This window comes from Solea solea, chromosome 2 (assembly GCF_958295425.1).
Source record: "Solea solea chromosome 2, fSolSol10.1, whole genome shotgun sequence".
NCBI classification, from domain to species: Eukaryota; Metazoa; Chordata; class Actinopteri; order Pleuronectiformes; family Soleidae; genus Solea; species Solea solea.
Window position 1 is genome coordinate 11,307,033 of NC_081135.1, and position 23,091 is coordinate 11,330,123.

At 41.3% G+C, this 23,091-nt stretch overlaps 2 protein-coding genes across 7 annotated transcripts in view; both read left to right on the forward strand.

Moving 5' to 3' along the window:
• Window positions 1-19,321, forward strand: part of LOC131451792 (potassium voltage-gated channel subfamily H member 8-like) — a 35,922-nt gene extending 16,601 nt beyond the window's left edge. The window contains exons 7-16 of one of the 5 annotated variants that reach the window (XM_058622328.1): window positions 190-347; window positions 1,539-1,746; window positions 3,337-3,714; window positions 7,715-7,914; window positions 8,478-8,727; window positions 11,663-11,877; window positions 16,178-16,437; window positions 18,117-18,226; window positions 18,330-18,382; window positions 18,473-19,321. In XM_058622328.1, coding sequence (XP_058478311.1) covers window positions 190-347; window positions 1,539-1,746; window positions 3,337-3,714; window positions 7,715-7,914; window positions 8,478-8,727; window positions 11,663-11,877; window positions 16,178-16,437; window positions 18,117-18,226; window positions 18,330-18,382; window positions 18,473-19,126 — 2,486 coding nt within the window. In that variant the 3' untranslated portion in view covers window positions 19,127-19,321. Of the gene's footprint in view, window positions 1-189; window positions 348-1,538; window positions 1,747-3,336; window positions 3,715-7,714; window positions 7,915-8,477; window positions 8,728-11,662; window positions 11,878-12,676; window positions 12,750-13,042; window positions 15,524-16,177; window positions 16,438-18,116; window positions 18,227-18,329; window positions 18,383-18,472 lie in introns of those variants that run through there. The other 4 variants (XM_058622329.1, XM_058622330.1, XM_058622331.1 and 1 more) reach the window with 4 other exon arrangements.
• A 148-nt stretch (window positions 19,322-19,469) lies between these two features.
• LOC131451848 (DNA-binding protein SATB2-like) overlaps window positions 19,470-23,091 on the forward strand; it is a 32,921-nt gene continuing 29,299 nt past the window's right edge. For both annotated transcript variants that reach the window (XM_058622334.1, XM_058622336.1), the window contains exon 1: window positions 19,470-20,007. The gene's annotated coding sequence lies outside the window, so the exon portion shown is untranslated. The remainder of the gene's footprint in view (window positions 20,008-23,091) is intronic.

Consider the following 23,091-nt stretch of genomic DNA (forward strand, 5'->3'; position numbering starts at 1 on the left):
GCCCCCCCCCCATCCATTATATGTGGCCCACAACTTAATATTATGTTATAATGAAAACAAAATGTTGCATTTGCACCTTTAATAAACCGTCTGATTGCATGGCCCCTACACTTGCACACAACCTTTGAAGCAGAGAAACCTAACTTCAAAAAAGATATGTGTTAGATAAGATGTGTATCTGTGCCTCAGACATCGTGCTGAACTTCCGCACCACCTACGTGAGCACGTCGGGTCAGGTAGTGTACGACGCCCGCTCCATCTGTGTCCACTATGTCACATCCTGGCTGTTTGTGGATCTGATTGCCGCCCTGCCCTTTGACCTGCTCTATGCCTTCAATATCAGTGTGGTGAGTGCACATTTATTTATTTTTCGTAAAGGTTATGTTCAATTTATGCATTAATGTGTGTGTGATGTAGAGGTACAGCTCCACCTCGCCAGCGGTAATCGACCTTCTTATACCGCTAGGCGCTTTACTGCTATTCGACCCTCTTTCACCAATGATTAATGAGATCTCACACACATACACACACACACAAATCCAAACGCAGTATAGAAGCCAATTTCTACCCGTGATAAAAAAACAAACACAATCCTATCAGTCAGTATAATGAGAAACTTTATGAAAGTAATGACATGGTGTTTCAAAATAATAAGAAGTGTCGTCAGTATTTCGACCAACATAAAGGCATGTGCATCAGCACTATTATTACATACGAGGAAACAAATTAAAGTTGCTATTTTGGGATTATAAATCATTTGGAGAAAATGTATTTGGAGATTTTACCAATTTAGTTGCACATGTTAAACTTAGGTTATACCCATAATACTGTTACTTATAATACTACACATAAATATTTTATTATTTATAATCTTTATTATTTTGTTTAATATGTTTTTCTTAGTATATTTATATGCATCTTAGTGTTGCTGTGAATCTCAGTTATTTTCTGTTCTTGCTTGGAGTAGCTGTAACGAAAGCAATTTTACATACAAACACAGCAATTTCCTTTCCCTTCCCACGTTGTAGCTCTGCCCTCCTGTGCTCACTATTTTTGACTTTGACTTTTTCCTTCTATTTAAGTGTGTTTTTTTTTCAACTAAACTCTGGCCACCATATGCACCATGTACATTGTGCTTGTTGTGGGCCTGTTGCTGTGTTTTTATACACGTTTCGGCCGCGTCTGGTGATCATGTGTGGAACCCTGGCTCTGTCGTTTACAGCAGGGATCAGTTGTTAGCGCTCCACTACACAGCTGTGCTGCCTAAGGAGCCACTCGATATTTACCCCCTGAGCTGAGGAGGAGGCAACAGGCAATTGCACATGGCCAGGAGAGGGGAAGGGAGGGGGGAGAGCATCAGCTGTGAGTTTTAACAACAGTGAGGATAAAGCGGTAGCCAATGGATGGATGCAATGTTAGGTACCCCGAGATTGTAGGGGGAGCTAGGGCGAAAAAGCGACCAGGCTTGTATTTAACTTACAGGAAATTATTCCATCCAAAGTTTCATACCTGGACACCCATAACACCTCTCTCACCAGAACTTTGGGGTTCACCTGCTGAAGACGGTGCGGCTCCTGCGGCTCCTGAGGCTCCTGCAGAAGCTGGACCGCTACTCTCAGTACAGCGCCGTGGTCCTCACCCTGCTCATGTCCACCTTCGCCCTGTTGGCTCACTGGATGGCTTGTGTCTGGTACTTCATCGGGCGCAATGAGATTGAAAGTAACAGCTCCAACTCCTGGGATATAGGTGTGTGTGCATTATCCTTTTTTTTACCATTATGAGAACGTGACAAATAACATGGCAGAAAACTGCACTGTATAAATTATAAAGATTAGATTATTATGGGAAAATGTTAAATTTAAATACTGGCCTCACTGATAACAAACTTTACCAAACCTAAGAGGCCAAAATACCCCTCTCAAAATGTGCTAGCAGTGTTGGAATGTGGCCAAGTTGACCCCACAAACTGCTATATGGAGCAGATAGACTTAATCAGCATTGTGTGAACTCATTTTAAGAATGGTTTGATTGTAATGGAGATTTTGTTAATATGCTGTACTACATCGTCGTTAGTCCACAAATGGACCCTGAGACAAAGATTACCGGAGTCATTTCAACTGATTCTGAGCAGGAAAACATGCTTGTTTTTTCAATTTTATGTCCTTTTACTGAGAAAACACCTCTAATTCTGGTGAGCTGTCTCCCCTCCTACTGTCTACCCTGGTGCCAGATAACAACAATACTGTGAGGTGCATGTGGAGATGCTGGTCACCCTGCTCAAGTGATTAAACTCAGCAGCTTAGGATGAAAATTGGAGAGGAGCGGCAAGGCAGAGCAGAGCAAGAATGGCTGATAAAGAAAAGGATGTGTGACACATGAGGAAAGGTGCACACGTGCTGCGACGGTGGAAGAGTGGGATGTTCATTAATCATAGGCTTGAAAAGCAATAACACGTAAACCCACATCAGCTCTTGATTTTCTCGCCCCCTTTTCACAGTATGTAAACTCACCGTTCACAACATTTTAACTGAGATGGTGCAATGTGAGACAAAAAAAACAGTAATGATAGTGAGTTAAAAAATAGAAATTTAAATGTGATAATAATATCTAAAGGAAACCAAAAAAGGAAAACACACACACACACAGATATATATGTAAAATTGAAAAAGGGGAGGTCCCACTTTCGGAAACCTATTGTGAAAACAGCAAATTTTATGCATAATATAGTGACTAATACCATGATGATTTTGGTTAATTAAAATGTATGCTTGTCAGTTAAAACATGTACACATGAACAAAAAGTCTGAAATTCTGCTAATTTGTTTGGGGGACCCAGAAAAAAATCTCTCGTGGCCCATCTTTGGGTCCCGACCCAGTGTTTGGGAACCACTGATTTATTCCATCTTCCTCCCCCATTTCTTCATTTGTGATTCTTTAAGTTAAATGTATGAAATAAAATGCATTTTGGCTAAATTAAAAAAAATCTTAGCAGTTTAATTTGGAACTTTTTCATTTATAATTTCTTTGCCAGAATGTTTTTTAGTAAAGGACAGAAATGGGCAGGATTCTAAATCTAAATGATATTAAACTGACTATCATACATTTTTAAAATATGAGGAAAACACAAGTGTTGACAGAGCATTTGTTTCACACTTGTATATAAATGGGAGTTGACATGTGAAATGTCAGCCTGCACAATCAAATACACAAACACAAGCACAAAAATAATTACTCTGCCCTTCCAGCCTTATTACCGCTGCTGATGAAGCCTGCTAGTAAAGTTCATCTAACGACCATGGATGCATTCTCATTAAACTGTCCCTCTTCCGCCACCAGGCTGGCTCCATGAACTTGCCAAACGCCTGGGAACGCCATACTTTCTGGCACCACTCACCTCCCTGTTCGGAGTTCCTGATTCACCTATGGAAACTGTGATGGCGACACTCGCCAATCACAGCCAGTGGAATGGCTCGGGCTCGGAGCTGCTGAAAGGGGCGGGTTTGCTGGACTCGGGCCCGTGGAACGGCAGCAGAGCCAGGGTAAGGACGCTGAACGGCTCAGGGATGACTCTCGGCGGCGGTCCATCTGTCAGGAGCTCCTATGTGACATCACTGTACTTTGCACTGAGCAGTCTGACCAGCGTGGGCTTCGGCAACGTTTCGGCGAACACCGACGCGGAGAAGATCTTCTCCATCTGCACCATGTTGATCGGAGGTGGAGTAAAAAAATCACCAAACATTTAGAACCATTATTAGTAGAATTGCTGCAATCAGAGATCACCCATCCATCCATCCATCCATCCATCCATTTTATTGTCAACCACTTATATGAGATCAGGTCATGGGGGTAGCAGCTCTAGCAGGGGGCCCCAGACTTTCCCTTCCCTGGCCACATTGTCCAACTCTGACTGGGGGACCCCGAGGTGCTCCCAGGCCAGCAAGGAGATATGAACTTTCCACCTAGTCCTTGGTCTGCCGCTAAGTCTCCCAGTTCGATGTATAAGGAACACCTCCCTAGGGAGGCATCTTTACCACGTAAAGGAGCAGTGGCTCTACTCTGTGTTCCTCTGGGATCTCTAATCACCTTACCTTATCGCTCATGACTATAGGTGAGGATATGAACGAAGATCAACCAGTAGATCGAGAGCTTTGTCTTTTAGCTCAACTCCCTTTTCGTCGCCAACCCAATACCGCTCCGATTCTCCGGCCAATCTCACACTCCATTGTTCCCTTTAGAGGTAACCCCATTATTTAGTGGGACTGCTGCAATCCCCACTGTCTATTGTCTCAAATATTCCAGGTGGCAGAGAAGGTTTTCCTCCCATCAAAAGTATGTGATGAGGTGTTAATGGCTCAAGGTCGTTAGGATCATCAGCAACATTTACATTCCCATACACCACCATAATGGGATGCAGTAGGAGTGTTGAAAGTCCATTTTTACTCAATCCTGTGCCATATTGCTTTTGATTTTATCATGAATTAGTGACCTTTAAGCTTCTCCTTTTTTTACATCTTGGACCAAAGTAATCCACACCAACGGGAGATCAGGAACAATTCTTTTCTGTAGATTTTTTCTCTTTGTTTTCTCATCGTTCTTCTGTAGCACCTGCAGAAAGAACATTCACCTTTCTGACGGTTAAATCGCTGCTTGTCATCCAGTACCTTTTTCTCAAACTTGAGAGAACACAATGCCTTCCACCATGGCCCAGTTGTCCGTGTATATGACATGAGTATAAGAATGGAGATATGTTGTTCCTTTGTTTTCCTTGAACTCTTAAAACGTACCTTTATAAACTGGGTCAAGTTTTTAAATGGTGCTGTCCTTTTTTTTACTTGAGATTTTCCAGATTTTAGTGCAGCAATCATTCATTGGGTAACTTTTACAATGGACTGTATTGCACAATAACTATTTCAGCTTCAAGAAGATAATCTGCAGACAACCGTTGTCCTCCAAGTGATGCTTTAAACTCCTGCATCTTCACACTGACATTCAATTGACGATTGTAGCCTCTGGTATTGGTTGCAATAAGCTGGATTCTTCCCTCACTTAATGTCAACAAGACCCTTTTTTAACTTGACGATCTGTGGTATTTACTCTTGAGTTTCTTCTGACTTCAAGGTTGACATCACTGATGTGATGTGATGTGAAATGTTGTGCTGGCCGTTACACTGATTTGTTGCTTAGCGACAGAAAAGTTGACCATTTTGATGGATTTCTTTTTCTTCTTCGTCTTTCTTCTCCTGTTTGTCATTAGGGATATTTTCATAGAAATCATGACTGTATTGATTAATCGACAGTTCTTCCATCACGTCAACATGGATCACCCTAATAGGCCTAATAGGGGTCTTCTCCTTCACTACGGCATAACCTCTTTCTGAAGTCATATGTTTGCAGATCTCTAGGCTGCCCTCCTGTGAATTGCTCTGGGTAATGTTATGTAGGTGGAACAGATTTTGCACGGAGTGAGGCCGGCTGCAGTGTTGTCAAGGTGATAAGAGGCACCTGTTTGCAGCTCGCAAGTGTGGCTTTCGGGTATTTTGTCTCCAGGATGACGGTGCTGGCAGGCTGAGCAGTGTTATTGACACACAGAAGGGATCTAAGTGATAAACGGTCACGTACAAAAAAAGAAAAGATATCCAAGTGAAGTTGACGTTGGTAAACGCACGTCTGACAAGTTTTCCCTCAGAGTGAGGGGAACGACTAAGGAATGAGAGCTTTTTTGCCTGCCTAGTTTGTGAGGCAGCCCAGTAGTGAGGAGACATCTGTCCAGGACCTTGTGCTTGGGGGCTACTGGTTTAGCAGGTCATTTGTTTATAGTTGTGTGTCTGTGTTGTGTTGTGGTGTGTGGGTGCAGGGGATTCACTGTGCAGCTGGTAGATTATATATAGAAGTATTCTTTTGTATTTTTCATGATGAGATTGATTGGAGTTTGATTGACTGTGTTTTGTTTTGTTAGAGCTAGTGTTACAGCCACTAAGCCTTGGTGGTTGTTTTCTCTATCTTTGGTTTTCCTTTAGTATTTTATTGTCTCGCTGCTGTGAGTTTGCAGCCGGTGTATAGACTGTGAGATATATAGCACGTCAATTTGTTGATGCAATGTGCCTGGCAATTGGGGTTTTAAAGTGTCTGGAAACACCTTGTGATAATTGAATAAAGACTTACATTTTGTTTACGCTAACACTGCTCACGTCTTATCTGCCTTCAGGGTGTTGTTACCTGCCGACTGGCTTCCTTATCTACGGGGCTAAAAGTAATACAAACAATTCTCCTTGCACACCAAGGATGGAAGGCTCTGATAAAAGTTTTAGATTACAGGAATTTCTCTGTGTGGTTTAAAAATGTGAGTTTTGTGTCTGTACAAGTAGTGCTGTTACTCGGTGTTGTCCTCGTAGCAGACTGTAGACATATCCAGCCGGTTGAGGATTGCTTCGAAAATGAGCTGCTTGTTGACCATTGGGATTTGACTGAGATGATGTTTGACTCTGTGGATTGCTGTGGATGCTGCAATTACTGTTTCAATTTCCAGTTGCTCTTTTCTCCTCCATAATTACCTCCAGAGCATGCTTTTTCTGTAGAGCAGCAGCAGAAGCCATGAGAGCAGCCTCTGCTTGCAGATGTGAAGATGATGTTGAAGACTTGCTTTTCTGGGAGATTATTTTTCCATTTGTTTACAGCTATAAAATCATTAGCAGCGAGCATTTCCACTTTGTACCACATTTCATGTTTTTCCGCCTCTGGTGGTGAGCTGATGAAAGACTCTTACAAGGTCCCTCACTGTCCCTTTTAAGTGCGTGTTTCACTTGTGGACTTGTTGTGTTTTCTGCAAGAACTGGTGGATAAAGGACAGACTTTTTCCATAGTCACCAACAATGCATTGGATTTTTTTACGCACAAAGTTACGTGTGCACACATTTAAAACAATGGCCATTGACGTGACTTAAAGTGTAGTGTCCACACCATTTGCTGTTGACAGCCATTTAAACCATGTCAGTTTTCACTAGACTCATCAAGGAGGAAAAGTTATCAATAGTTTAAAACATTGGGGTCAATTTCAATGCTTCAGTACAAAACAGTGCGCTGTTACTTCACCCTAAATACAGTATGTGAGACCAGGGAGCAGGGACCCGCTCTGAACACGTCTGCAAACCATTACCTCCAAGCGAGAAGTAGGTCATCCGAGGAAGTGCACTGTAACTTTGCCGCACATTCACCGATCAATACAAAACTTCACATGTGAGATAAGAAACCCAGTGAGAGCACATTTAAAGTGAATCAAGGGCATAGTGCCAGTGGCTGTGATGGCGTTCTATCATGGCGACATATATCGTATAAAAAGCTGCACACAGGTTGTTTCTCTCGGGTCATGAAATGTTTTCTTTTGAGATATTTGTGCTTCTCAAAGGAGAGTGACAATACACTGTAAATACACTCTAAAATCATCTGTAAAATCCAACTATTACCTTTCATTATTATTTAGCTTTTTAATGTTAAATGAATGCTATTATATGTGTTAGAAACAATAAATTTGACTATAAATTGACACAAATAACTTGAGCTTAAAATGGAAGAAATGTTATTAAGTGACTTTTTAAAATATCATTTATATAATATAATATTAAGTGTATTTCACTAATTCAATGTAATAAATGTGATGATTATCAATGCAACAGCCTTTTGGTAAGGTTTTTTGTGTCTTTGTCCGTCTCCTCTGCAGCGCTAATGCACGCCGTTGTGTTCGGTAACGTCACCGCTATCATCCAGCGGATGTACTCGCGCCGCTCCCTCTACCACACCCGCACCAAGGACCTGAAGGACTTCATCCGGGTGCACCGGCTGCCCAAGGCTCTTGAGCAACGCATGATGGAGTGTTTCCAGACCACCTGGTCCGTCAACAATGGCATTGACGTCAGCGAGGTAGGAGGGGCTTGAAGTATTAAGGAATGACGACAGCTATAAACCCTGGTTTGTTGCCTTATTGCTCGTATCACCATGCTGTGCAAGAAAGCAGAAATTTAAAATACTAGCCAAATGTTTGCGTGAGTGTGAAGCCACTTTAAAATAAAACATTTTTGCAGCCGTAGAATAAGCTGTGCTTCAGACAAGAGCCTTTCTTTACAGAGAAAGTGAATACAGTTTGATGGATCTTACTCGTGCGGCAGAATTGTGCTTTTCCCTTTTAGAAAGTATTTAGGTTTGACAGAAAGTCGTTTTTGGTGGTGTTACACCAAATAATGTCCTATAATGCCTCTGTGGGTGAATCAGTTGTGACTACGTTGGAATGTGGAAGGTTTTATTTTGCCTGTTACCTTCACCCTCCCACACACACTCGCTCACATTCAAGTGATGGTTAAAGAAAAACGTAAAGAGCCACTTAAACTAAAAGAGATGAACCACAGTTATTAAGTTGATAATTATTGTTGTTATTATGTGTGATTCATCGCAGAGCTCATTTCCTTTCCTCCCCGTCCTCCTCACAGCTGCTGAAAGACTTCCCAGACGAGCTGAGGGCCGACATCGCCATGCACCTGAACAAGGAGCTGCTGCAGCTGCCGCTTTTTGAGTCCGCCAGCAGGGGGTGCCTGCGCTCCCTCTCGCTCATCATCAAGACCTCCTTCTGCGCTCCTGGGGAGTTCCTAATCCGGCAGGGAGACGCCCTCCACGCCATCTACTTTGTGTGCTCCGGCTCCATGGAAGTACTGAAAGACAACACTGTGCTGGCCATTCTAGGTAAATTAAATTGGGATTTTATATTTACGAAAGTGAGGAGATTTTCATCCAGAGTGTACTCCTCTGGGATTGGCTCATGCAGCCGCTGCAAAACTCGTAAAGCAGTAAACAGTGAATGAATGAGTAGATTTTAAGCAATGGTTGAATCCCATTGGATTTAAGCATTTTAAATAGTATACACATATCATTTTTCTATTTTTCTAATTATTAAGTAAGTAATTAAAGTGGTTATCACCACTGAGACTGACACTGGTTAGGTGTAATGCAACTTTCGTTTTTATAGTGATAAATTTGTAACAACAATAGTCAAGCACCAGCTACTCCAAGGTGGTGGGGGCCCAAAATCAAATTCACCTTAGGGCCCCGTAAAGGCTTGGGCCAGCCCTGGGTGAATATGTACAAAACCAAAATTGTGAAAATACCATAGTCTGTATATAAAACGTACTGTATATAAAACAGTATTCCAATTTGGTGGATGAAGACAAGAGGGAAGTAAGAATATGTTGAATTACCACCAGGGGGCAACTTGAATGGAAATCAATGGGAAAATGTGCTTCACACTTGATTTACAACATCAGTAAAAATTTTCCTGGGGAGTTCATGGTCTCAATCACTAGTTTCAGTTCTTCTTCAACAGAACATGATGTCAATTTTGTAAATGATCATCCCATTATAGGAAAATTGGGCACATATGAGTGTGAGGACAGTTGCTGTTGCATAATTTAGGACTGACTTAAGTGTATGGAGGCATGCAATTCACAATCAAGTGTTTTTAAGTCGTGTTGATTGTGAATTGGAGAGCATGGGGATAAGAAATTCTCTTCTTTTTGGTTTATTTCTTAATGAGGAGAAGATGAGAAAGCATGTCTTTAGATCTGCGGCATTTAGTTGCCAAGCCAGTGTTTTTGTATTTATTATTATTTTTTTAACGAGGAAGAATATAATGAAGCAGGAACAGCACAGTGCTGATAAAAGCTGCAATCATCCCCATGTTTAAGTGTCTCTGTGGGCAAAAGATGAGAGTTACCCACTGATGGCAGCAATCACAAACAGGAACCAATTTCATGCATTATTTAATGAATGAGTTTATGTTTTAAAGGTGCAGTGTGTCAAATTTAAGTCTATTGGTGAAGTTGCATTTCGCAGCCAAGTATCCCTCACCTACCGTTTACCTTCCATGCATGTTAGAGAACATATTTAGCCTTCAGTTAGCATAAAGATGTTTAGTTTGTCCTCTAGGGGCTGGGGTAAAAACATGGTGGTCCAAAATGGCCACCTCCATAAAGCTGACCTGGCTCCAAAAATTAGTATTAAATTAAATTAAATTAAATTAAATTAAATTAAATTAAATTAAATTAAATTAAATTGTCACATTTATCCCAGTTGCAACTCATATGAGCATATGAGCAACAGCGTTTGAAATAAGATAAATATGTTGGAATTTATGTAGGAACCGTCTACAATTTAAATGATGCCATTACATTTTAGTCATTTGGCATTTGACGCTTTTATTCAAAGTGACACATTGGCATGTAGACTGGCAGAGCAGGAGATTGAGCTCATGAGCTGCTCTACCACTGAGCCACTGCCACCCTATTATATCCTAAAAGTAGCAAACTATTGTAAATATGAACACACACACAAAATGATGTAACTCAAACATTCTAGAATGTGCCAGAATATGTCCACATACACTTCTGTTCCCCAGTCTATGGATTAAACAGAATAGAGAAACACAAACAGGCCAATACAAAGCAGAGGGAGCAAATTAGCAATACTGTTTCCTGTATTAATGATTTAACTGCTGTAAATAATGAAGTGACTGCTGCCTCCAAAGGGGGGGGGGAGGTTATTATCTTTATGTTCCTGCTGTCTGTGTACAGTCCATGCACATGTACACGTGGGGATTGAAACAGAAACAGAGCCACACGTACGCACACACACACACACACACACACAGATGCACAAATTGTTTTGGCACTGCCACTTTAGATTTACAGCTCCAGAGAAGCAGTGAGGACGAGAGAGGAAGCATTCAAAAAATTCAAAAAGAGAAGAATAAAAAGCATAACAGACTGATCCGTACCACACAGTGTAAACTTGATCCAACACTCATATAAATGACACATTTATTTGTTCAATCCAAGATACAATTTAACATCTACAAGGTGCAACACCCAATTTTTTTTTTACATGTTTTAATAACTACACCATGATACAACGTCAGTGTGAAAAGAATATGCTTTTATATAATTTTTGTGAATATTTATCATTAATTAATGCCAACTAGAAAATTCCCACGCCCCTCCCCCATCAAAAAACTGGTGACAAGCAGAGAATGCAACATGTTTTAAAGTTGTCATATTTTAAAATGAGTTGACGATACAGCTTGTGTTTTTGCGTCGGGAGGCTTTCAGGAGCTCCCACATTTAAATTGGTGAAAAACGGGTGAGAATTGACAGAGAAATTACAGTTTTAAAATCACCCTTGTCTTCAATTTTTCTTTTTAGGAACTCCAGAGCTGAGTTTTAACATGGGAGTCAATGGGAGGTTTGGCCAGAACTAAAAAATAAACTGCAATTGTTTAAAAACAAGTAATAGGTAACAAAACTTTGATTCAGCTAAAAAAAAGTCTCAAGTCTTGTGAGCCCTTTAAAGTTTCAACCACGTCTCTATGTTAATGTATGACAACACTGTGAGGCTCTAAAATGGGCTGGGCTATAGCAGTGCTACTGGATAATAGTTTTCATTTTAAGCTCATATTGTGAACCGGCTACTGAACATTGTTTTTTAAGGTTATACAAACCATCAAATTCTGCCAATAAACTCTCCTAAATGTTACACACTGGATCTTTCACCAAACTAGACTGACTGAAAGAGTCCAGGTTTATTGAAGTAGATAAAAACATTTTTATATAAAACCTCTTTTTTCCAGGCCGGGGTGACCTGATTGGCTCTGACTGTTTGACACAGGAGGAAGTGATAAAGACCAATGCCTGTGTGAAAGCCTTGACCTACTGTGACCTCCAGTACATCAGCCTTAAAGGTCTGCGCGAGGTGCTGTGTCTCTACCCGGACTACGCTCAGAAGTTCATCTCCGAGATCCAGCATGACCTGACATACAACCTGCGGGAGGGACACGCCACTGAGGTATGATCACCACGACACCATATTGGCTCCAGCTCCCCCTATTTTCCCCCAAATGGAGGCTGGATGGACGGATGGTTGGTTTGTTTGTTGGACTAGGATCAGTTGATCAGCTACTCTTAGTTGTTCCTCAATCACAGCTGAAGCTCAGAAGGGATCGGTGCTTTCGCAGTTGCAGCCATTATACATGAGGCAGTCCCCTTCACTGTCTAATTATAAATCTCTTTTAAAGATTCATCTGTTTTCCTTTGCAGTCGAGACTGTGTGCAGTCTGCTGTTCTGCACACTCTGGATGAGATGTCGTTGTCCACACACGTGTTTTATGTCTTTTATGTTTTTGTTTGTTTTTACATCTGTTTATTTATTTAATTACTACTGTACAGCAACGTGGTAAACTGCAGTTGTTATTAAATTTGCTTTATGAATAAATAGAATTGGATTAAATTAAAAAATGTGTCTTTGAGGCTATGGAGGTTTTTGAGGTTGTTTCCTGTCTCTTCTATGTAGCTTCCTCTCTGTTAAGGTTGTTTCCTGTCTCTTCAAGGTTGTTTTGTATCTCTTCTGTTGTTTCATGTCTCTTTAATGTTGTTTCCTCTCTGTTAAGGTTTGAGGTTGTTTCCTGTCTTTTTAATGGCTTCCTCTCTGTAATGTAGTTTTCTATCTCTTTGAGGTTGTTTCCTTTCTCTCTGAGTTGGCTTCCTGTCTCTTTGAGGTTGTTTCCTGTCTTTTTAATGTTGCTTCCTCTCTGTTTAGGGTTGTTTCCTGTCTCTTTAATGTTGCTTCCTCCCTGTTAAGATTTGAGGTTGTTTCCTGTCTCTTTGAGGTTGTTTCCTGTCTCTTTAACGTTGTTTCCTGTGGTAACTTGTTTGCACAAAGTAAGAAACACTCACTGGCTTCACTGTAATGTTTATTCAGCAAACGTAGCACACACAAGTTGTGAGCGAGCAGTTACATGATCACTCCACACTCATCATATACCATAGTTATCATCTAACATCAAAGGCCAACCCTTTACCAGATAACAACAAAGATCATTAAAGGTCGCGGGTAGCACATTGCCTGTCTCTTTGAGGTTGTTTAAATATGTTATCATCATCATCATTGTCGCATGTTCTAAATGCTTTAAAGAAAATTCCACAATAAGAGTCCTTCTGTTTTTCCCCACCAGTCTCATCTGTGCATTGATCTCCTCCACCCAGCATTTTACACAGTGACGGAGTGATGGCTCTGCACTTGCAAAGGATTAGCCATCTGGACTGGGAGTGAGGAGGAAGTGCAAATGTCTTCTGCTTGAGATGCGGCCAACAGATAAGATTTCTGCTCATTTTGGTCAATTCTAATGCTGGGGATTTACAGATGGAACTCAGCTGCAGCATGCACATGAATAACCAGCCTATACTGGAAATGACTGCATCCCATTGTCACTGCCAGTAAACCGGTTAATTAGAGCAGACATCCAAGAGAAACTGTATCATTACAATTCACTGGCTTGTATATGGCCCATAGTTTAAACACCTGGACACGTGATTATCAAATTAACACTGTATGTCACTGAGCAAACAGTAGCTGTAATTTATTATAATGTAACATATGATAAATAGACACATTTTACACGCCATGTCCTCATCTCTGCAGCTCAGTCTAAGCATCTGGTTGCAAAATAATAATAAAAACATGTTGTTAAAACTACACCAATACCACAGTTCTTATGCAATTTCCAGTTGGTAATAACAATGATACTAGTGTGGTAATAAGGAGAAAATCAGAAGTGTTATTATTTATTTGAAATTCACCACACACACATACACACACATTTTCCATTGTTATTACCAAGCTATTACTTGGTGATTAGTATAGAAATAAGAAGGTTGCTCCATAATATTTCTTCCCTTTTACAAAATTAGATTAAAATCAGGTCACTCCATAAAAAAGATGTTATTTTTTCCAGTAATTTGTAGCCCGTCTCTTAAAGTCTCTTTGTTGTGTTTTGTCTCATACCCCACTTATATGTGAGTCTGAACTTTATTTATTTATATTTAGCAAACCCAAAGAAGAGAGACAATGATGTGGTGTACTTTAGTTTGTCTTTATTCATTGTCAAGGTCAAGTTTACTTACAGACCACATTTAAACACAACCCCCCCCTTTTTGTCCCTTACCCTAACCTTAACCATCACAACTACATTAAACACCTTTAACCTATCAATTATAACCCCTACAACAAGTCTTAACCCATAATCAGCCATTTTAAGGTGTGACAGAATGTGAGCACCAGCCAAAAATGTCCTCACTGTTGTTGTCCTCACAAACATGCATGTACAATGTGTGTGTGTGTGTGTGTATCTATGTGCAGCATGAGCAGCGGTGTGTCCCTCCACCGAGTGTGGTGTGTACCTAAATATAGCGCTGTCAGATGTGTGGAGGGGGGTTGGGGTCGTCCCTGGCTGAATAAATATAGAGCGGCAACCAGATACAGACGAGATGGGGGGGGGGGGGCATCAGGCTGAGAAGAAGAGGAAGAGAGAAGGACCATGCTGTTTTTTACATTCATATGCTGACACAGACTCACAACATACATGTTCACACACACACACAGTGACCATATAATGCATGCAGCATCTCTCACATGCTGGACACACACTCTGTTTTATACCCACAAGGGCACACACGTAATTCCTAGGCATATATAGGCATGCTGCATACCGAGAGTGACACGTGCTACACACACACACACTTACACTTGCACACACAAATACTGAAATTCCCTTCTCCGCTCACATCCCTCCAGGCAAACCTCTGCTAAAATTAAACCTCTGTGATCTAAAAATACCAGCCTGGCACGTGAGTCAAAGACTGAATGGAGAAGACAACAAATGGAGGGAAGAGACGGTGAAGGGTGATGAAGATAGGGGAGAAAATGAAGGGAATAATACGGGGAAAGAGGAGTCATTAGCGTTCAATTTCAGTCTGCAGGAGGTGTAGGGAAAAATATTTCTGTATCAGCCACCAGCAACCAAACGCTGACTGAACTTTACTTTGAAAGGACAGTCACTTGTAAAGAGTCATAAGCATCTAAGGACCCTAATCTGAGGCCATAGCGCAGACAAAAATGACATTTAAAGAGACAAAACTGTCAGGAAACATCAAAAATAAAATAAAAACAAAAGGACTTTTCTTGTAAAAATATGAATTTCCTCTGCTGCTCTTGTGGGCTGTTATGATTTAAAAAGGCCAAGAACCAGTAGACCTAAAGGTTCCAGAAGGCTCTCTGAAGCAAGTCAGATAAATGTGAACACCATTAAGAACTTTAAAAAACAACAAAGACCTTAAAATGGATCCTGAAACTCCAAGAAACTCTTCATAAATCTGAGATAATAATAATCCCTCAAAAAAACTGCTTGTTGTTTGCTTGATTTTGAATGACAACCCTCTCTAAACTGAATGGATTATCAGCATCACTATGTGTGAATTGTGGCTATGCTCAGTGAGGCTTCTACAGTGCATGGCTCAGCAGCTCCCCCCTCTGCTCAAAGAGTGACACTCGACTTATTTTCCTCTCATTAATTCACAAACTCATTTCCTGATTCCCCATGAAATTCAAGCAGATTGTGGGTCTGGGCTGTGTTTACACTGGGAATGTGTCAGAAAAATACTCAAACTGTCACTGTGGATAGTAAAAAAAAAAAATATGATGGTTTTCATCTGCCAAAAATGAGTGGATGATGGTGGCGAAAGTTTCAGGAACAAATAACTATTAATTCAAGCTGAACAACTCTTTTCAAATTCATATGGTAATTTCAGACAATCATTCTTTATCTTCAAGGTTGTTTCCTGTCTATTTAATGTTGTTTCCTGTCTTTTTAAGGTTGTTTCCTGTATCTTTGAGGTACTTTCCTGTATCTTTGATGTTTTTCCTCTCTCTTTGACATTCTCTCCTGTCTTTTTTAGGTTCTCTTTGAGGTTCCTCCTGTCTCTGTAAAGTTATTTCCCTGTCTCTTTAAGGTTTTTCCTGTCTCTTTAAGGTTCTTTAAGGATCTTTCCTGTCTCTTTAAGGTTCTTTAAGGATCTTTCCTGTCTCTTTAAGGTTCTTTCCTGTTTCTTTAAGGTTTTTTCCTGTCTCTTTAAGGTTCTTTCCTGTCTCTTTGAGGTTCTTTCCTGTTTCTTTAAGGTTCTTTCCTGTTTCTTTAAGGTTCTCTCCTGTCTCTTTGAGGTTCTTTCCTGTCTCTTTGAGGTTCTTTCCTGTTTCTTTAAGGTTTTTTCCTGTTTCTTTAAGGTTTTTTCCTGTCTGTCTCTTGACGTTTCAGACTGACTGTGAGAGAAACGGAGGAATCGTGAAGAAGCTTCCCTCAATCAAGGAGGACGAGGAAGGCCCCGGGTCAGAGTCGGAACGCTCAGCTCTCCCGAAGATTCCTGCTCTCGGAAAGCTTGGCCGTGGCCTGTGCTCCCCCCTGCGCTCCCCCCTGCTGTCAAGACCCTTCAGAACAGCGAGTGTTCACCCTCGGCCCACCAGCCTGCAGATTCCTGTGATGAGCTTCAGCTGCCTGCAGTCAGACCTTAGCCCACGGTAGGAAAACACTCACTGAGGCACTGACTGTGTTAATCCGGTGGCTGAAAGTAATCCTCCTCTGTGGGAATTTGAACTTGAATCTGTCATGGCATGTTCAAACCATCTAGAGGCTCATTTGCATGAAACCTCTGGAGACGAGGCAGCAGACACTTGGACAGAGAAATGCCTCTTTTTTTTAAAGCACCAGGTTCAGTTTTTTTGGGATTGTTTTTGCATTTTATTTCCAAAAAAATAAACGTCAGGCTTGGGAGTGAGTATGTTTGTCTTATATTTTGCTGTCACTTCGTTTCTGTGCAAATTTCTATTCTTATCACTTATTATTGCAGTTTGCTGTTTGCTGTTGTGTTTTTATGTCAGTTTGGATTCCCCCTGTCTTATCTCACCTCCACTTGACTCATCTCGTCTTACCTTGTCCCATCTTATCTCATTTCATCTCATTTTACCATGTCTCATTTTACCTCATCTAATCTTGCCTCCTCTCATCTCTCATCTTATCTCGTATACTCTCACCTTACCTTATGTCATATTGTCTCATCTCATCTCTTATGTATTCTTATCTCATCCCATCTTGCCTTATCCCAATTAATGTCATCTTATTTCATCTCATCTTATCTTGTCTCATCTTGTCTCTTATCACTTCTCATCTTACCTTAACTCATTGCTAATCTTTTCTGGTCTCATGTCATCTTATCTTATCTCATCTCATTCTATCTCATCTTATCTTACCTTGTCTCGTCTCATCTCTTATCTCATATTGTCCTATCTCATTTCATCTCATCTTGTTTAATCGCACCTTATCTTACCTCCTCTCATCTCTTGTCTCATCTCATCCTATCTCATCTTACATTTGTGTCATATTGTCTCGTCTCATCTCTAATATTACCTTCTCTCATCCCATCTCATCTTATGCCAATTTATCTCACCTTATTTGACCTTGTCTCATCTATTTTCTCATCTCATCTCATGTCATCTGATCTTATTTTATCCAATCTCATTTCACCTCACAAGATTATTCATGATAAGTCCCACATTGGGGACATTTGCTTTGTGTTACAGCTGTGGACATTAAGTATTAACATGTTAAACATTAGAGCTCCGGACGTTACGTGACTTGGTCCCTGTGAACCGTCACGTTGATGCGGCAAAAAAGAATGGGACTAGTAATGTCCCTGCGTGTGGGGACAGTGAGCATGAATCATGAATCTACTGTTTAGTAACAACTTCACCCGTCAGTGATGGTGCAGTGAAAATGAAGCTGTGTTTTTTTGGTTGGTTGGCTGGTGATTTGTATGCAGGTGTGCGCATCATCACCTGCTCACACTGAGCACGACCTCTGACCTGCTCACTGACATCAGCTGGGGAACATTTCCATCAGCGCTCCCTCTGTCCTCTTTACGCGCAGTGATTTTGAATTTGACAGTTCAATTAACATTTTAGAGTTTATAGAGAGCAGAGAGGCCTGAGATCAGCACTGTCTTCTTTTTTTTTAAAGATCACATCAAACACTAGGCTTTAATCACATTTGACACATTTGTCAAAAAAAGTCTATATTTTTGCTAAATTGTGGACTTCGCAGATAGATAATATTTTTTATAATATATCTATTATATATTTTATCATGTTCAGTGCCTGTTTTTTCTTGTCCCATGTTAAAACGACACCTCCTCTGTCCTCAGGTTTGTCGACGGGATTGAGACAGAAAGCCACAGAGCCGCCGCTCAGAAGTTTGATTTTTCCTCCAGTGTAACTCACAGTTTCTTACCAAGCCCTGATTCGGCTCCCTCAGGTTACCTACACATAAATACACAAAAACAAATACTGTATATTATTAATTTCATTGCCGTTTGAAGCCATTTTCTCACTCTAGGTGTGTATGTTTGTGTCCACAGAGGCTCATGAAGATGCAGACACCATGCAGACTGTTACAAAACTAAAGCATGAGGTGAGGCTGCCGATAAAGGTGATCCTGTTCCTCATTCATCATCAAATATTTTTTAAAGAATAGTATTGAGTCTTTCCTCTGACTTTTCAGATGAGCGTCCTCTCCCGTCAGGTAGCTGCAGTGAGCCACGAGCTACAGGAAGTGACGCGTCTCCTCAGACCTCTCCTCCACGTCCCTGCCGTGCTGCTGACACCCGGCGCTGTGACTCCGCCTCCCAGCGTGTCGTCACACGGCTGCTCCCCAGCCCCGCCTCTTTTGACCCAAAGTGCACCTGCGGACTCTTCAGTTAATGGGAAGGCCCCGCCCGTCCTTGGACACGAGTCGTCCTCTCAGCAGCTCAGCGTGAACGTGTTACGTGGAGAGCTCGATCAACGTCTGTGTTCACCCTCGCAGACCAGCACGACCCCGTGGGTCTCCCATTCCTCAGCTCCCCCATCACTCCACAGCTCCCCCCATGAGCACACACTTGTGCCACCTCCCTTCTCATTCTCCTCTAACCCTTCTCTTCTTTCATTAAGCCACCCATCTCCCATCGCTCCCCTCTTCGTCGACCTGTCAGGACCTCATCTCCAGCTACTGTCCCAGTCGGAGTCTCAGCCCCGTTCCCGGTTCATATCTCAGTATGATGCCACTTCCCGACCCGAGCCCCACCTCAACGCCTCTGGCATGACATCACAACCTCGGGAGTGGGCGGAGCACAGTGTGCAGCTCAGCTTTGTCGACGAAGGACGACCATCGGTGTGAGCCGAGAAGAGCGGAGCGTGGACACTAACACTGGACGGACAGATGGGGGCAGCATGTCGCACAGTTACTGCATGACGAAACATTTTTTTTCCGAAACTCTGCCATGTAAATACATTGATTTAAAAAGATTATAAGCTATGATTATGAGCACCAGGTGTAAGCAGAACTGATAATAAAAGAGTTTGTTTTACAGTTTCATTTGGATGAGTTTGACACACAGTAAACTCCGGTAGCTGACCTCACACAACCAAAGTAACACTGTTCACCTCTGTAGACATATATCCATCCGTCCATCTCCTACTGCTTTATCCTCCACATGAAGGTCTCAGGGGGAGCTGTGTCAATCTCAGCTGACATAGGGCGATAGGCGAGGTAAGCCCTGGACAGTTCACCAGTCCATCACAGGGCCACAAAGAGAGACAAACAACCATTCACTCTCACCTATGGTCAATTTAGGGTTTCCAATTGTTCAATCCCCATACTGCATGTTTTTGGACTGTGGTAGGAAGCCGGTGAGCCTGGAGAAAACCCCACACACACACGGGGAGAACATGCAAACTTCATGCAGAAAGGCCCTCGTTCCCCCCGGTTTGCGAACCCAAGTCTTCTTGTTGCAAAGGCAGGAGTGCTCACCACCATCTCTTCGTCGGCTGTTGTCATCATAAATGTGAAGATGGTGGATAGATGTTGTGCCAAAAAACAGTGGTAACATTGTAATTTACACTACACTGCCTGTTACTAATGCAAACGTCACGCTATAACACGACTCTTACCCTTCCAGATTGCATCCTTTTGTTTCCCTCCAGCCTCTTGTAAACGTTCAGTGACTCCCTGGAGTAAGATGAATGGAAGTTAATGAGGAAGATGTCAGGATACTGCAGGTAATGTCCTCCCCACCTCTTTACAAACTCATAAAAAAAAGCATACTGGGGGCATTATAAAGATCAGATATGTTGGTCAATCTTTGTGGATTTAAAGTGCACATTGAATTCTGACAGGCTGAATCTGTCATCAGCCGATCCCGTTCATTTTTGCTGTGTCTTAGGCTGCTAACATGGTGCTTCATAGAGTCACGTGACATCTGGATCTCTATTGGAGTCATTTTTTGCTGCATCGTTGTGCCAATGGAGCATTTTATGAGCATCTCCCATATCAAATGTCAGTTTCCTTCACTAGTTTTGGTCTTTCTTTTCTCGTTAGGTCGCACAATTTTATCATTTCTTAATCGCCACTACTTTACATGTAATTTAGCAGACGCTTTTATCCAAAGCGACTTACAATGGAATCAAGTACAATTAGCCAGGGGTGGAATCGAACTTGCGACCATGATGTCTTTGGTGCACAAGGTAGGGTCTTAACCACTGAGCCACTCCACCCCACTTTTTATCAACTTGTGGCACTTTTGTTGAACTAGTTTTAACTAACTAGTGATACCAAATGACACATTAGTAGCACCACAGGCCTAACCAGTCAACTAGTTAGACTAGTCAAACTAGTAGAATGAACTCGGTTTCCACAAGCTGCAAGTCTTTTGCTGAAGTTGCTCTAAATCCCCACTAGATGCTGCTGTCCCCCAATTAATCATTTATTTCAGTAATTTGGTATGATCCAAATACTTCTTTATCCACACAGTGGAGCAGCTTATTGAGTCAAACAGTTACCACAACAACATTTATCATTTGATAATAATTCTTTTAAGAAGTCAATCAAAACATTCCTGTGTTGAAATGAATGCTTTTGTGTTGACATACAGGACATAAAACTTACAACATGTGTGATTTGTGTGTGTGTACATGACTTGCATGTGATTACATTAGGTACCACAGGGGGGCAGCATTTCCACACTGAAAAGAAACAAGCTCAACTTCCCGCTGCTCGTGTAGGTCCAGATTTTTATTACAGTTTGAAGTGAAATGTCAGAACAAACAGGATATCTTTAATTTATATAATATATATTATTATTATTATCTTTAATTTAAGTGATTTTTAAGTAAAACATTTTCATGGTTGCAGCAGAATGTGCTGATTTGCCTTGCCCTAACATTCTAGCAACAAAAATATCAGTGGGTGGAAACACATACACAAATATACCTCTTATTCATGGTGAACAACTTGTGGTGAGCTGTCAGAGATACTTAAGATGAAGGATGTGTAGGGCATCAGTGTTGGCAGTGCATGCACACACACCCACACACACAGGTTTGCACAGCTATACTTCTCAGCACACTGTACTGACTTCCATTCCTTTGGACAGCCTGAACAAAACCGTATCCCTAAAATGAACCATAACCAGTTAATTTCTAACCTCAACCTTAACCTAACAACAATTCATATCTCAAAGCTCTAAACTTAACCAGTTCCTCAGAAAAAGGTCAGTGTTTATGCACGGAAAAGGTCCTAAAGAGGTGATAAATACAAGAACACACACACAGAGCCCAAAGAGGAGCGACAGGACAAGAGGGCAGACAGCCTCAGTGGTAATGATAGGTGACTACGCTTCCATCTAGAATAAATCAAGGAACACTGACCACTGCTGGTCAAATCCAGACCCACTGTTTTAACAGACACATATATAAACCTGAAAGTGATGGATGGGCAGAATTTTTTGACATGTGATAAATTCCCACCAAAGCTTTGCTTTCATTTTTACAAAAAGCAGGAGTTTTCATGAAGTGAACATGTTTATCTACTATGGCCCTAATCATAATAATAACAATAATAATAATAATAATAATATTTAAATATTATATAAACACTTGATGATGATGATAGCGACAAAGATAGGGACAGTGAATGAGAGGCAGCACAAGTGAGAGGTGGAACTGTGGCATCATCGTTTTCCCAAAGTAGCACATGAAAACGCAAGGGTGGCGTTTTGAGATTTAAAAAAAATTTCGGGGCGGAGTCATCACAGCATGGCTGCATGAAACTGCTGTAACTTCGTTTTATACGTGACACAGGCAAACTACTGACTAGTGACTTGTAAAGCAGTTGTTTTCAGTGTAACTTAATCATTAGAATTAGTTCATTAAAAGGATGTGTTAGGTACTCCGTGTGACACAGTCACTGAAATACAGTGGCAGGGGTTGTGATGGCCGGCTTTCGGCAGTGCTGTTACTAAATACACAAGACTCCTTTGTTAAATCTGTTAAATTTGACACATTTCCGTGCTAAATGCTGGGGATTTTTAAGTCTTTTTAACTGTTCGGGATTGTTTGGCTTGATTCTTGAGTCAGATGTCGCGCTCAATCAGTGGCTGGCAGTCTAACGACGTCACATTTTAGTATTGGCTCAGCTCGCTTGGAACCTAGCCAGAGCAGGTACTAAAAAAAGTACCAGATACTTTAGCTAATGGAAGAGTAAAATAACCACGCTGAGTCGAGTCGTGATGGGACCATGTATTGGGAAAGCGCCACTAGAAGCAAAGTTGTAGCTCTGGGAGGGGATGTGCCATTTCCAACTTGCCGCTCTCGGTAGCTGGCCAATCACAAGAGCGTCTGTGTTCTGGGGGTGTGGTTTTAGCTCTGAAACCACTCAGCTGACAGAGACAGGCAGAGAGGAGAAGTAAACTGGCTCATTCTGTAGAAATTATGAAACTTGTTTTTATTATTTTTTTGGGGTTTTTTAACCATAAAAACAAGCTACTGTTTTTAAATAGACCTCCCTAACTCACATATGTAGTTTAAAAAGGGTCATTCAACCTCACCTTTAATTTAAGTTTTTATCACCACTGGGTGGCATCATAGACAAGTACTGTATATGAGCACTAGATATGATGTGTATCTTATATCTTGTGATCCCTTTACACTTTCTATCATGAGTTATGTTTCTATATTGTTGACACATATTGAATATTGCTCCACATTTTCCAACTCGTTACACTTTTCCCCCTTTTCTTTGCTGCCACAGCATCTGGGGAGTGAATTAATGAATCTTATGATCACATTAATTTTCACTTTGTCTCC